This window comes from Populus euphratica, unplaced genomic scaffold, assembly GCF_000495115.2.
Source record: "Populus euphratica unplaced genomic scaffold, PopEup_1.0 scaffold31.1, whole genome shotgun sequence".
NCBI lineage: Eukaryota > Viridiplantae > Streptophyta > Magnoliopsida > Malpighiales > Salicaceae > Populus > Populus euphratica.
Window position 1 is genome coordinate 407,920 of NW_011499850.1, and position 13,360 is coordinate 421,279.

The window sequence follows — 13,360 nt, forward strand, 5'->3', positions numbered from 1 at the left end:
TGCCTCCATGTGTGGCAAATTTGACTTCCCTTCAACGACTAGATCTCTCTTCCAATCACTTAAAGATCCCTATATCATTGAGCCCATTATACAACCTTTCAAGTCTCAAGTCTTTTTATGGTTCAGGTAATGAAATATTCGCAGAAAAAGATGATTATAAACTGAGCCCAAAGTTCCAGTTAGAGTCCCTTCTTTTGAGCTGTCGTGGACAAGCTGTAGGAGCATTTCCTAAGTTCCTTTACCATCAGGTGAACCTACAATATGTGGATCTTGCAAACCTTGGATTGAAGGGAGAGTTTCCAAATTGGTTAATTGAGAACAACACATACCTACAATATCTTTTTTTAGAAAACTGTTCTCTTTCGGGTCCATTCTTGTTGCCAAGGAATTCTCATGTGAACTTGTCATTCTTAAGTATATCCAAGAATCATTTCCGAGGCCAAATCCCTTCAAAAATTGGAGTTTATTTGCCAAGGTTAAATGTCTTAGACATGTCTAATAATGGTTTCAATGGAAGTATTCCTTCATCATTAGGTAACATGAGCTTGCTGTACAAGTTAGACCTGTCCAACAATGTATTGATTGGCAGAATACCAGAGTATTTAACAAGAAGTTGCTCTTTGTTAGAAACTCTCATGCTTTCAAACAATAGTTTGCAAGGGCAGATCTTCTCTGAAAATATTAACTTAAAATTCTTGAGATGGTTACAATTGGATAGCAATCAATTTGATGGTATCCCTGATAGCTTATCTAATTGCTCCTATTTGACAATGTTAGATGTCAGCAATAACCATCTCTCTCAAATGATTCCTGGATGGATAGGGAAAATGTCTTCTCTTGAATTTTTGGACCTTTCACGAAATAATTTATCTGGTCCTTTACCACCTAGCTTCGATACTTCTTCAATGTTACAATTTATTTATTTGTCTAGAAATAAGTTGTTAGGACCGATCTTAAGACCATTTTATAACTACTCTAAGCTATTGGCATTAGATCTTTCCCATAATGACTTAACTGGTAGAGTTCCAGAATGGATTGGCAGAGCCATTGGAACGATGACCTCTCTTAAAACATTGAAATTGGAGGATTGCAGTCTAAATGGTCAATTACCTACAACTCAAGGTAAGGTTAATCACTCTTGCTCTTTCATTTCCTTTATAATTTTAATTGCATTTACGTTAATATAATTTCTAATTTTAATTCCTTAATAACATCTTCCAAATCATGAGTAAGGTTGATTGCTTTTTTATGTTTTCATAACCTACTACACTCAATTCCAATAGAAATTAAATTCATAATATAAAATAAAAAAATAGAAAGACAATTAAATTTCAAATTTAGAAATTAACTCAATTGAAATCTTTATTATTTTAAAATTATACCATCCATTTAATATAAATAATATTTCACTTTAATTTTTCCCCTCTCAACAATATTTTAATGTAATGTAATTAAAATGATAACATAAAAAAACAGTATAACTTCATAGATAAAGATTGCTATTTTTAGGAGGAGTATAAATTAACAATGGTCTATTTTTATTTTTTTAGGTAAGACATATAAAAAAACCTTCTATTAATTGGATAATACAATTTCTACACTTACTTGATGTTTTTTGTTTTTATAGCCATGATTAATATGTAATGAATTATTTCTAATTTTAATTCCTTCTATGCTAATATAATTTCTTATTTAATTCATCATGTTAGGCTTCCTTGATCTGAAAAACTTAGAATACTTGGATTTGAGTTTCAATACTCTCACTAATAGCATCTTTCAAACCATCAGAACAATGACCTCTCTCAAAACTTTAAGCTTGCAAAGTTGCAAGCTAGATGGTCGAATACCTGCAACCCAAGGTAAGGTTGATTACTCTTACAATCTCTTTCTCTTGAGGTTATATATTTTCCAATAGACACTCAGAGTTTTATTTTTTTTCTAAATTATAATGTGATCAGGCCTATGCGACTTAAATCATCTGCAAGGGCTATATATGAGCGACAATGATCTTAGTGGTTTCTTGCCTCCATGTGTGGCAAATTTGACTTCCCTTCAACGACTAGATCTCTCTTCCAATCACTTAAAGATCCCTATATCATTGAGCCCATTATACAACCTTTCAAGTCTCAAGTCTTTTTATGGTTCAGGTAATGAAATATTCGCAGAAAAAGATGATTATAAACTGAGCCCAAAGTTCCAGTTAGAGTCCCTCCTTTTGAGCTGTCGCGGACAAGCTGTAGGAGCATTTCCTAAGTTCCTTTACCATCAGGTGAACCTACAATATGTGGATCTTGCAAACCTTGGATTGAAGGGAGAGTTTCCAAATTGGTTAATTGAGAACAACACATACCTACAATATCTTTTTTTAGAAAACTGTTCTCTTTCGGGTCCATTCTTGTTGCCAAGGAATTCTCATGTGAACTTGTCATTCTTAAGTATATCCAAGAATCATTTCCGAGGCCAAATCCCTTCAAAAATTGGAGTTTATTTGCCAAGGTTAAATGTCTTAGACATGTCTAATAATGGTTTCAATGGAAGTATTCCTTCATCATTAGGTAACATGAGCTTGCTGTACAAGTTAGACCTGTCCAACAATGTATTGATTGGCAGAATACCAGAGTATTTAACAAGAAGTTGCTCTTTGTTAGAAACTCTCATGCTTTCAAACAATAGTTTGCAAGGGCAGATCTTCTCTGAAAATATTAACTTAAAATTCTTGAGATGGTTACAATTGGATAGCAATCAATTTGATGGTATCCCTGATAGCTTATCTAATTGCTCCTATTTGACAATGTTAGATGTCAGCAATAACCATCTCTCTCAAATGATTCCTGGATGGATAGGGAAAATGTCTTCTCTTGAATTTTTGGACCTTTCACGAAATAATTTATCTGGTCCTTTACCACCTAGCTTCGATACTTCTTCAATGTTACAATTTATTTATTTGTCTAGAAATAAGTTGTTAGGACCGATCTTAAGACCATTTTATAACTACTCTAAGCTATTGGCATTAGATCTTTCCCATAATGACTTAACTGGTAGAGTTCCAGAATGGATTGGCAGACTATCTAACTTGAGATTTCTTCTCTTAAGTTATAACAATCTCGAAGGTGAAATCCCAATTCAATTATGCAAGTTGGACCAATTAACTCTGATTGATCTATCTCACAACTACCTTTCTGGCAATATCCTCTCTTGCATAGTATCTACTGCTTTTTTTCCATCATCAACTGATGCCTATGCTCCTGAGTCCTCACAACAATCTTTCGAGTTTACAACAAAGAATGTATCCCTTCCATATAGAGGCAGTATTCTCCACTACTTTACTGGAATTGATTTCTCATGCAATAATTTCAGTGGGAAGATTCCTCCTGAAATTGGAAACCTCAGCAAGATCAAGGCATTGAACCTTTCGCACAATAACTTGGTTGGACCTATTCCACCAACATTCTCGAGGTTAAAGGAAATAGAGAGCTTGGATCTTTCCCATAACAAATTGGAAGGAGAAATCCCTCCTCAACTTACTGAACTATATTACCTAGCTGTTTTCAGTGTGGCACACAATAATCTGTCTGGCAAGACACCTGCGAGAGTTGCACAGTTTGCCACGTATGAGGAGAGCTGCTATAAGGACAACCCTTTTCTTTGTGGACAACCATTATCCAAAGTTTGTGATGCGGCTATGACACCATTACCAATGCCAACTTTAACGACCAACAAAGATAATAGTGGCTTCATGGATATGGAAGTTTTTTATGTGACCTTTGGGGTTGCATACATCATGGCATTACTGGTGATAGGTGCAGTTCTATACATAAATCCATATTGGCGACGAGTATGGTTTCCCTTTATTGAGGTGAGCATCAACAATTGCTATTATTTTCTGGTGGACAATCTTCCCATTTTATCCAAGTTTGGATTTTCATAGCCTTAGTGTTTTGTTGTGTATCCTAGTTTTAAGATTTAAACAAGTTTAAATGCAATGTTATATTGATTTTTATTTCTATTTTATTTTTGTTTTTAGCTTCTGTGTGACATATAATAATGAAGTTTCTTCACTGATTGCTCTGAGAATATAATAATAAACTATATTCTCCCTGTTTTGTTTTTGTTTTTGTATATTATTTATAGCATCACGAGTTTTCCTAGTTTTTACATGAATTAATAAGAGGATGTTTTGGTATTCTGGATTGGGTTTGGCAGACTGTATGTTTAAATAAAATAGATTACTAAAAGGGATCGATTTTGATTATAATTTGGTGTGGGAAATTCTCTGCATGCCTACATAGAGTTGGCTTCTTGAAACTACAAAAAATATACATAGATGTATGCCCAAACCAGTATTGGGTAAATCAAGATAAACCAGGATTGCCGAGGAAGAGGCTGTTTAGGTTAGTCCGAACAGGGTTCTATAATCATTAATTGTACAATCAACCCTAATTAGAATTTCCCAACAAAGAATTAACTAAAGACTTTAGTTAATGCCGATAAACATGAGTAAATGATTTGTTATAGAGAAAATCATGTATTTAATAACCATTGTTAAGATACAGGTTCTAGAGCCATAAACCACTCATATTTACTTGGGTTGATCCCAAACTGAGACAAATCTATTTTGTCCAGTTCGGAGCACCTTCAAACAAAAAGAAAGTTAAACCTTGTAAAATTGGCTACCATCAAAAGGATAAGAAACAGAACAAGAAGGATCAACCTCACATTTCTTACATAAGTAAAAGAATCCACTTGCTTACAGTACATATAGAATAAGCATTAATAATTACATTCATCTAGATCACCCGAACTACCTGCAACATGTATCATCACATCACGAGAGCCAACCTAAATACAACAAACAAGGATATGGTTAGTTGCACTATCTGAGTAGAACACACCTCTAGCACCAATATTACTTAGGATTCTTTGCTAATCTTCCAATTTCATTGGTCCTGATGAAGAGGTTACATCATTCATTACTTCTGCACCAAGGTTTGATATAACTAAGTTTCCATTCTTGAGTGATGAGAAAATATCTCATCAGAATAAAAGAAAATAGCCACGTAACATATTATGGACCATTTCTTTTTGGTAATAAAAGTGCTCCTTAACCTTTTTAAAGTTATTTTACAATGAATCACAACCATTAAACATCTATATTTATAGACAAACACCACGTTATAATTATAAATTCCATATAAAAGATGCCCCAATTTTTAGAATTTACCCCATGGAAGTTTGTGCAAGGGCATAAGGGGATGAAGGGTTTGACAAGGGCTAAGGTGAGTGAGATGTTTTTGTCAAGAAATGATTTTGGAAAATTTATTGATATTTCTCAAATAACTAAGATATGAGTCTTTATCAAGGCAAGAACATAGGTTCTCCAAAATGATTGACCAAAAGGAGAGAAGGAAGGCTCATTCTATTCCATTGACTCTTAGTCTCAAAGAACAAAACATTACTTAGCTCTATATCCTTACTCTTGCTATATCAACCCTTAGAGTTGAAGCATCATCTTTGAGTATGCTTCTTTGTTATAATAAATATACCTTGATGAGATATTATCTTCAAGCATGTCTTCAAAAACTTGGAAAGGAGTAGAAGTATCAGGCTCTTCTTCATCAAGGAACTCTGCTGGACAACAAGATAAAGCAGTGACGTTGTTGATGGAAAACCTTCACTCTTGAATAAGTGCTGAAGTTATATGCCAGGTCATTAGTTTGAAGGTGTAAAACTGGTTAGTAAAATTTCAAGAAGTCTAGTTCACACATACGGAGTGGGCAACTAAAATACATAAATAAATAAACACGAAGTAGAAAGCAGGAAATCCAGTTAGTCTAATATGATCTTTATGTGAAATAGAGGTTTTCTTTATGAAAATATAGAAATGGGAGGAGATAAATATAGATGCAAGATTAAAAAAAAAAAACACTTTGTGAGAGAGTTGACCATAAAGTAATTTTACAACTTTCTGATGTGAAATTAGCAAAAGTGATGTATCAACTACATCAAATTGTTTGCATTTAAATGCAAAGTCTAATCTTAAACCATAAGAGATTAAACTTTGCATTTAAATATAAGCCAAGATGTTAGGAACAAAATAATGAAGAGTAGAATGGCTAACAAAGGACTCAAAACACAAAAGTATTTACCAAATGGATGATTTATATAATTGTTGACAGAGCTACATAATTGAGAATCATCTTTAGCTTTCCGCTCCTGTAAACATATTACATAATTTTCCAAAATCATGCAACTAACAGTTGAGTCAATGTTACACATAAAAGAGTGGAAAACACAGAAAATGAACTTGACCTGCATCCAAATAAATACTTTTGATCATCTGTATTGAATTTCAAGATGTAACTCTTCTCAAAGCTTGATTAACTTGAATAACCCAAAGAATTATGAATATATGATATTACAATCAATTATTAAAGTCAAATATCTCCCATCTAAGAAAAAAATTAAGAGAGAAAAGTGTACTTCTCAAAAACAGCCTTTTCAGAAAAAAAATAATCTGATCCTATTAGTCAACACGTCAAGATAAAGATACCAAGTTCTCACCTCAAAAGAATATTAACAAAACAACCAACAAAAAAAGAAATAAAAACCAATGTTGGAAGAGAGAAACAAAATTCCCCAGGCACTAGTGTCTGATTTTGGATTTCTAGTTCCCTCAAATTACTAGGTTCCACATCATTCAAATTCCTATCAAACCACTGGAAATGAAGCAAACCCTCGTCACCCTGGAACAATTCAAAAATTTCAACTTCGAATAGGAAACAAGATGATAGAGCCGTCGCCCGATATCGTGTAGCGACACTTAAGATAAACGAAAACAACAGAAGTAACTAAAAATCTTTACACATGCACGAACTCTATATAACACAAAAAAAACCAATAGACATCAATTTACCCTTCCAATACGAACAAGTCCCTTTTGAGAATCAGGAACAACCTTTTTTTTCATAGAAAACCATTTTACCAGCATGAACAAAAAAACCAAAAGGCACCAGTTTACCCTTCCAATGCGAACGAGTCCCTTTAGAGAATCAAGAACAACCTTTTTCATAGAAAACCATTTTACCAGCATGAAACTCCAACACAATTTCCTACCATCAAAACAACCACAACACCCTAGCATAACCCCATCAAGAAAAATATACTTGTACATCCAAAAAAGCAATTACAGGATCTAATTTATAAGAAATAAAGATTTTAAGCTAAACCCACGATCTTAAAGGTGATTTGATTTACTAACATTGCTGGAATATCTTCAGCTGATGAAGAACCCATTTTTCGCATACTTCCTCTATAAAGCTGCCTTTCTTTCAACACTGCAAAGAAGAACAAAAAAGAAGGAAAAATCAAATGCCCAAATCATAAACAATAATAGAAAAAAAATAAAAGAAAATCTAAAGCTGGAAAATTAATGGAATTATTTGATTGATTTCTAGAGAAAGAGGGCTTGGGGGATTGGAGTGTTGTAGTGGGTTATCTTTTGGAAGGTCACAAGTATATGGAGGTTGTTGAAGTCTATGCTGCAACACTTCTTGGCACAACTCTGAAAGATTTGGATAACGCTTCTTGGCACAACTCTGAAAGATTTGGATTCCTTGGGTTGAGAAAGCTGCATTGCCTGAGGAAAAACGACAGGTAAGATTTAAAATCTTGGGTCTCAGCCACTTTTTAATTAGAATCGCTTTAATTAATTGTATTCTGATGGATGTCCTCGGCACAAATTAAGGAGTCATGGAATTTTGACTAACCTATTCATAGGAATATTATCATTCTGTTCCATCTTTATATGTACTGCCATGTTTTTTTCCAGGTACTTTTGAGGCGACTACGCTCTATATATCCTCTCAAAACATTCAATTCATCACAGCTCTCCTCAGTTTTGCAAGAAAATAACCGTGAAGCTCATTATTCTCCCTCAAAAGATATAAATGTTATTGAGGGATCGGATCTCCAAAAGACTTAGAAAACAATTTCCTAGCTGCCTATTGAGGAGGTTAGTACAAAACAAACAATTTTGCATGTAGATCCATGTTTTTGGTGGTTCCGGTCATTCACTTTGAAGTTTGGGAATTGCTCGGGTGGAGGTAGTTGTCTTCCCTTGTTAGCAGTTTCAAAGAACTCTTTCAATAGTATTTACTTAGATCACAATTATAGGTTGCTGAATTTTGAATTAGAAATGGTTGTAAATTTGAATTAGGTATCAGATTTCCCTTTCTATCTATTCAGCTGCAAAGAAGGCCATAGCAGACCTGTGGCAGTTTTCAATCTCATATCAAGTGAACCCTCTAGCTGCAGTTCAACCTCTCCCAACTGCAACACGAGGAGGACGGTGATGACATCATTTTTATAATCAATGCTTATGATACTCTCCTTTTGGTAGCCAAGTCACATTCTGTCATTCTTTTGAGGAACGTGGAGGTAGCTCAAATTAAATTGTAATAATGCGTCTGATTATCTACAACTAGTAGCGCAATAATATCAATCGCAGAATAATGTTATGTAACAAATGATATCAATGCAACGTTAGACTTTTGGACCTTTCACTCTTCTTCTTTTTCCCTTTTATTTCCTAGTTTCACAAATTTGCAGATAAAAGGCATTACACTATCATGCATCCACGAGCTCCGTCTACTTCCGATTAATGTTCCATTTTCTGTCTTGTCTATAGGTTCTCTCATGAAGAAAATGGTGATCTTCTGATGTAGGAGGGTTTCGAGGTGATCAGATCCTGATCATAAGCCTTCAGCCCAAGGCATAAAGGCCAAGTATGAGGCAATGCTTACCATTAAGATAGTATATACTGGTTCTCAAATTATTTAATTTGGTGGAAGAATAGATAGGAATTTTCCACTATCTTAGATGGGGTTCACTTCTGCAATAATCTTTCAGAGCTCGTTGACAGAATCTAGTCTGTTATTCCATAAAGAACATCCATTCTCTAGGGCATGTTTGGAATGGCAAATGCTGGAGCTCAAATGCTGCAAGGATATGCTTGGCAATAGTTGTAATCTACGGAATCACCATAGATGTCCTTTGCCTCCTTGTAATCACCAGAAATTCTCAGGCTGGCCAGGTCAGGAGTGATGTGTTTGGTCGCCACTGTGTCAGGATACCATGATTGTGAATTTTCTAAGGTGGACATGTTGGCAGTAGGAGCTAGTTGGAAGAGAGGGGGGTATATAAAGCTGGTGGTCCATAGCAAAAACGACATGTATCATCTGCGTGGTATCGGTTGTTGCAGATTTGACATGGTCCCTTTTTGCCTGTTTTTGCATGTCGTTTGCCTCAGAAAGGTTGGCCACCAGAGGAGTATAAGAAACAATTTTAACCTCTTTATAATTTTAATTATCACGTGCTCTCTCCCCTCTCTCCTCTCTCATCTATACCTACAAATATAAATAATTATAACTATAAAATTTCTCCCGGGGGGGGGTGTTGTGGAAGTCAAAAGAAAACAGCCTAGAAAAAGAAGTAAGAGAAGTGTTAATTGAAGGCAACTAACACATGGCGATTGCCATGTGAGAGCACGACATGGGCAGCCTGCATCGACCTCTTTACTGATATTACATATAAATGTATAAATCAAAGCCAAGTAATATATAAGACCGACCATTTTTAGACTGAAATAATTTCATTATAAAAATCCTTAATAATAAAGTAGAACATTCAATTCTCAAAGAAATAAATAAACGCAATAATTCAGATAAAATATTGTGATCTCTATAGCTACGCGGTTTCCACAGGGGATTATATTGGAATTCAACCATGATCAAACGAATTGGCAAAGCATTGATCAATAAAGTTCAATTAAGCTGAGACTTTTTGACTCCAAGGATTATTTATAATTTAATTACTATCTTAATTACATAGTGAATGTCAGCAGGTGAGAAATCAGATCTTATGAACATACAAATTAATTTAAACAAATTTGAAGCAATATTATTTTGAATTAATCGAATCAATATGGATTGATGTACTCAACCTGTGATTCATGTTTTAAAACAGATCATGAATAAAACCAAGTTTATAAGATACTTGAAATTATAGTAACGATTGATTTTTAAAATATTTTTTATTAAAAAATACATTCAAATAATTTTTTTAAAATTTATTTTTGATATCAACATGTTAAAACGATGTAAAAATATATATAAAAAATTAATTTTAAATAATTTATTTTTAAAAAATTGATCATCTCCGTGTGGGCTTCGACAACCAAATTAACTTCAGACTTTCTATACATATTTTTAATTGTAGAAAAAAACTTCATGAAATAATAGTTAACGTAATTTAAAGATTGAGTAACACAGTTAATTTATCTTTGGTGAAGATAATGCATGGTTACCATGTATCAAAATCTAACATCATCAACCATTAACCATCTAAGTGGTGGCTAAGTGGTAATAACTTGGAATCAAGGGGTTTGCTCCCTCTGTGATCTCAAGTTCGAGTCCTTGGTTGCTCATATGATGGCCACTGGAGGCTTATATGATCGTTAACTTCAGGGCCCGTGGAATTAGTCGTGGTGCGCGCAAGCTGGCCCGGACACCCACGTTAATCTAAAAAAAAAAATCTAACATCATCCAAAATTATGAGGGAGAATAAAATAAAGAAGAGAGAAGTAGCTTTTATCTGTGGCTTGATTACGTTGATCATAGACTGAAATAAAATACATGACATTATTTGGGAAAAGTCGCTGTAGATAGAGGATGCATAATCATGGACATAGCTAGAAAACAGATTGTGTGAGAACTTATTTTAAGTATAGTTGTTCTCACAAGGCAGTACTCTTGTTACAACGACAGGTGCTTCATTATTCATTCTTGCTTTTATCAGCACTTTTAGTCCATTAAAACTAACATAGTTTTGTCCTATGACACGTCTTGTTGTGCTAGTTTGTCTGCAATTATTCAAGTAGTGGGTTTTAAATCTATTTCCGGAGAGAAAAAAATATTACTTGATAAATTGAAACACATGAATGAGTAGGGTACATCGAAGACTTGTGGACATTATTATTATTATTATTATTATTATTATTATTTGATTCGATCATAATGGAGCAATATTGATTTTAATATAGGTTTTGTTATTGTTTGAAGACAAAAAAGATAAAGACAAGAAACATATCTTCTTCTTTTTGTTACGTTCTGTTTTGAAATGATATAAATTTATTTTAAGATTATCATAATAATATATTTATTTTATATAATTGTCTTTGTCCTTCCAATTAAACACATTTATGTTTTTTTTTTATTCTACGTTCTTCTATTCTAAAATGCACTTACCAAATACAAAAATGGCTAAATTTTTAGAAATAGTTATAACTTAGCAGCTGAGAGAAGTCTAATTCATAATTGGTTCATGTTTGATGAATTTATTGTCGTTTCTAACCAAGAAAAATCTAATAAATTTAACTGAAACTTAAATATAAAAAATGAGATTTTAGTAAATTACATGCCTTATTAAGTCATAAAAAATTATTTCTGTCATAAATTGACAAAAAAAAAGAAAAAAAGAAGTCCTGATTAATTGATCCACATTTTAATTTGACTCTCCATCTTGATAAATTAAGATTTTATGTAAAATTAATATGAGTTTTAGTACTATAATTACATGGTATTGGAACTTGATTAATTTATCTATTACTATTACAAGAAAAAATAAAACAAAACACTTTTAAAACTGTTTTTATTATCGTATGGGACTAAACAATTTCCTTTTAAAAGCAAACAGCTATGCTTAGAAAAGTTTTTAAGTCCTGGCACCATGTTACCACAAAATCGAACTATATATTTACCTATTTCTCAAAACTTTTGATAGGGTTAGTTATTTCTCAAGGTTTTTTAAGCACATTAATTTCTCAACATTTTCAAAATCTAATCTATTTCGTATATTTTTTACATGTTTAGCATTTTTTTCATATTTTATTTTTGTTCGAGTACCCAAAAAAATGAAAAATAAAATAAAAATAGTGAGTGTCAGTAGAGAGCTAGCTGGAGAATTTTAAAAAATTAAAAAGAAAAAAAATAAAGAATAAATATCTTTATCCACTTTTTTTCATAATCTAATCCTGCACTTCATTTTTTTTTTTAACTCCTAATTAAACATACCCAATTGAGGGTTCCCTTAAAAATCTCTCTCTCTCTCTCTCTCTCTCTCAGTAAGAAACAGGGTAGCTGACCTCTCTCACTCTAGGTATAGAATGACGTCTTTTCATAGACGAAGATTGGTATTCATGCATAAATTTTTCTTCCATAGGTTCTTCATTGATTGTTTAATTAGTGAGCAAAATTATACGTTTTAACAATTATATAATATAATTATAGTATTTTACTTTTTAATATCCTACCATGCATTCAAAAGAATCTCTCATAATAGTTTTTTTTTCATGTGTTGTATAAAATTTTTAGATTCATTTAAATAAGATTATCTTCAATAACATTGTCCCTAACCTTTAAATTTATTTCTCCATGATGTGTTAAAATATTATTTTATGGTTGAGGATTGATTCCAGCTTCTTAGAACTTAATATAAAAAATATTTAGTGGGAAGGAATTAGTTTTTTATGTTTTTTCATCCCCACTGATTATTGCACTTCCTACTTCATGCCTTAGCTTTTATGCTTTCCTTTTATTTTATGTTTTTGTTTGTTCATTTAATGTAAGTAAAATTTTTATCTTTGTAGCTATTTTCTTAATAAAACTTTTGATTATTACCAACAAAATAAATATATTCTACTCTTTTTTATATTTTTTTTTGTTACAACTTCTTTGATATATTGTAAAAGAAATCCAATTTTTTTGTCACTTGTTTTAATTATAAGAAATCAAAGGATGAATTAGACGATATTTGATGGAATGCTAATGGTTTCATGTGTGTGTATAATTCTTATTTAAGCCCATCTTCTAGTATTTTTTTTCTTTATTATAAATAAAGCTCGAAAGAGAAAAAATAAAATTGAGTTTATTATGGATATTTTTTTTATTAGTACCATATATCCCTAAGGATTGGCATAAAATGGTCTAATTAATTGATTAATTAATCCATTATAAAATGAAATAATTGCACCCTTTAGAGTTTATTTCGTTTTATAACAAGGTCATTCATTAGAGTTGATGCTTCAATTATTGGTTTGAACCTTCCTCAATTCCTACCCGTAACACTCTTGCACTTTTTTATTTGAAATTGATACAAAACCCACCACAAATCATAAAATTAATAAGAGAAGAAAAAAAAAAGCATAATAATTGGTAATTGTAACATTTCTTTTTTGAAAAAATTAATACTTCACAACAATCAATCACGGGTCTATTTCTTCATTTTATTAAAAGATGTTACAAAT

The 13,360-nt window shown here is 32.4% G+C and overlaps 1 protein-coding gene and 1 long non-coding RNA gene across 4 annotated transcripts; one reads left to right on the plus strand and one right to left on the minus strand.

The window, feature by feature from the left end:
• The first annotated feature begins 1,043 nt into the window (after positions 1 to 1,043).
• LOC105120894 (probable LRR receptor-like serine/threonine-protein kinase At4g36180) lies at positions 1,044 to 4,103 on the plus strand. Of its 3 annotated transcripts, none has more exons than XM_011019298.1 (3): positions 1,044 to 1,122; positions 1,789 to 1,859; positions 1,959 to 4,103. In XM_011019298.1, the coding sequence occupies exons 2-3, from the start codon at positions 1,793 to 1,795 to the stop codon at positions 3,926 to 3,928; spliced, it is 2,037 nt and encodes a 678-aa protein (XP_011017600.1). In that variant the 5' UTR covers positions 1,044 to 1,122; positions 1,789 to 1,792; the 3' UTR covers positions 3,929 to 4,103. The 3 variants fall into 3 exon arrangements, with proteins under 3 accessions (XP_011017600.1, XP_011017599.1, XP_011017601.1); XM_011019297.1 differs by having other exon boundaries at positions 1,046 to 1,122; positions 1,710 to 1,859; positions 1,959 to 4,093; XM_011019299.1 differs by lacking the exon at positions 1,789 to 1,859 and having other exon boundaries at positions 1,049 to 1,122.
• LOC105120893 (uncharacterized) lies at positions 4,012 to 6,637 on the minus strand. The gene is made up of 2 exons (XR_841436.1): positions 4,893 to 6,637; positions 4,012 to 4,805 (listed from the first exon to the last, which is right to left on the minus strand). It is a non-coding gene; the product is annotated as an uncharacterized LOC105120893 (long non-coding RNA).
• Between the last annotated feature and the right edge of the window lie 6,723 nt (positions 6,638 to 13,360).

Excerpts from the sequence above, each read along its gene's own strand:
- LOC105120894 (XM_011019297.1), top strand. The coding sequence starts at position 1,056 with ATGACCTCTCTTAAAACATTGAAATTGGAGGATTGCAGTCTAAATGGT. Across the intron at positions 1,123-1,709 it reads TCAATTACCTACAACTCAAG|GCTTCCTTGATCTGAAAAAC; the intron begins GTAAGGTTAATC and ends TCATCATGTTAG. Across the intron at positions 1,860-1,958 it reads TCGAATACCTGCAACCCAAG|GCCTATGCGACTTAAATCAT; the intron begins GTAAGGTTGATT and ends TAATGTGATCAG.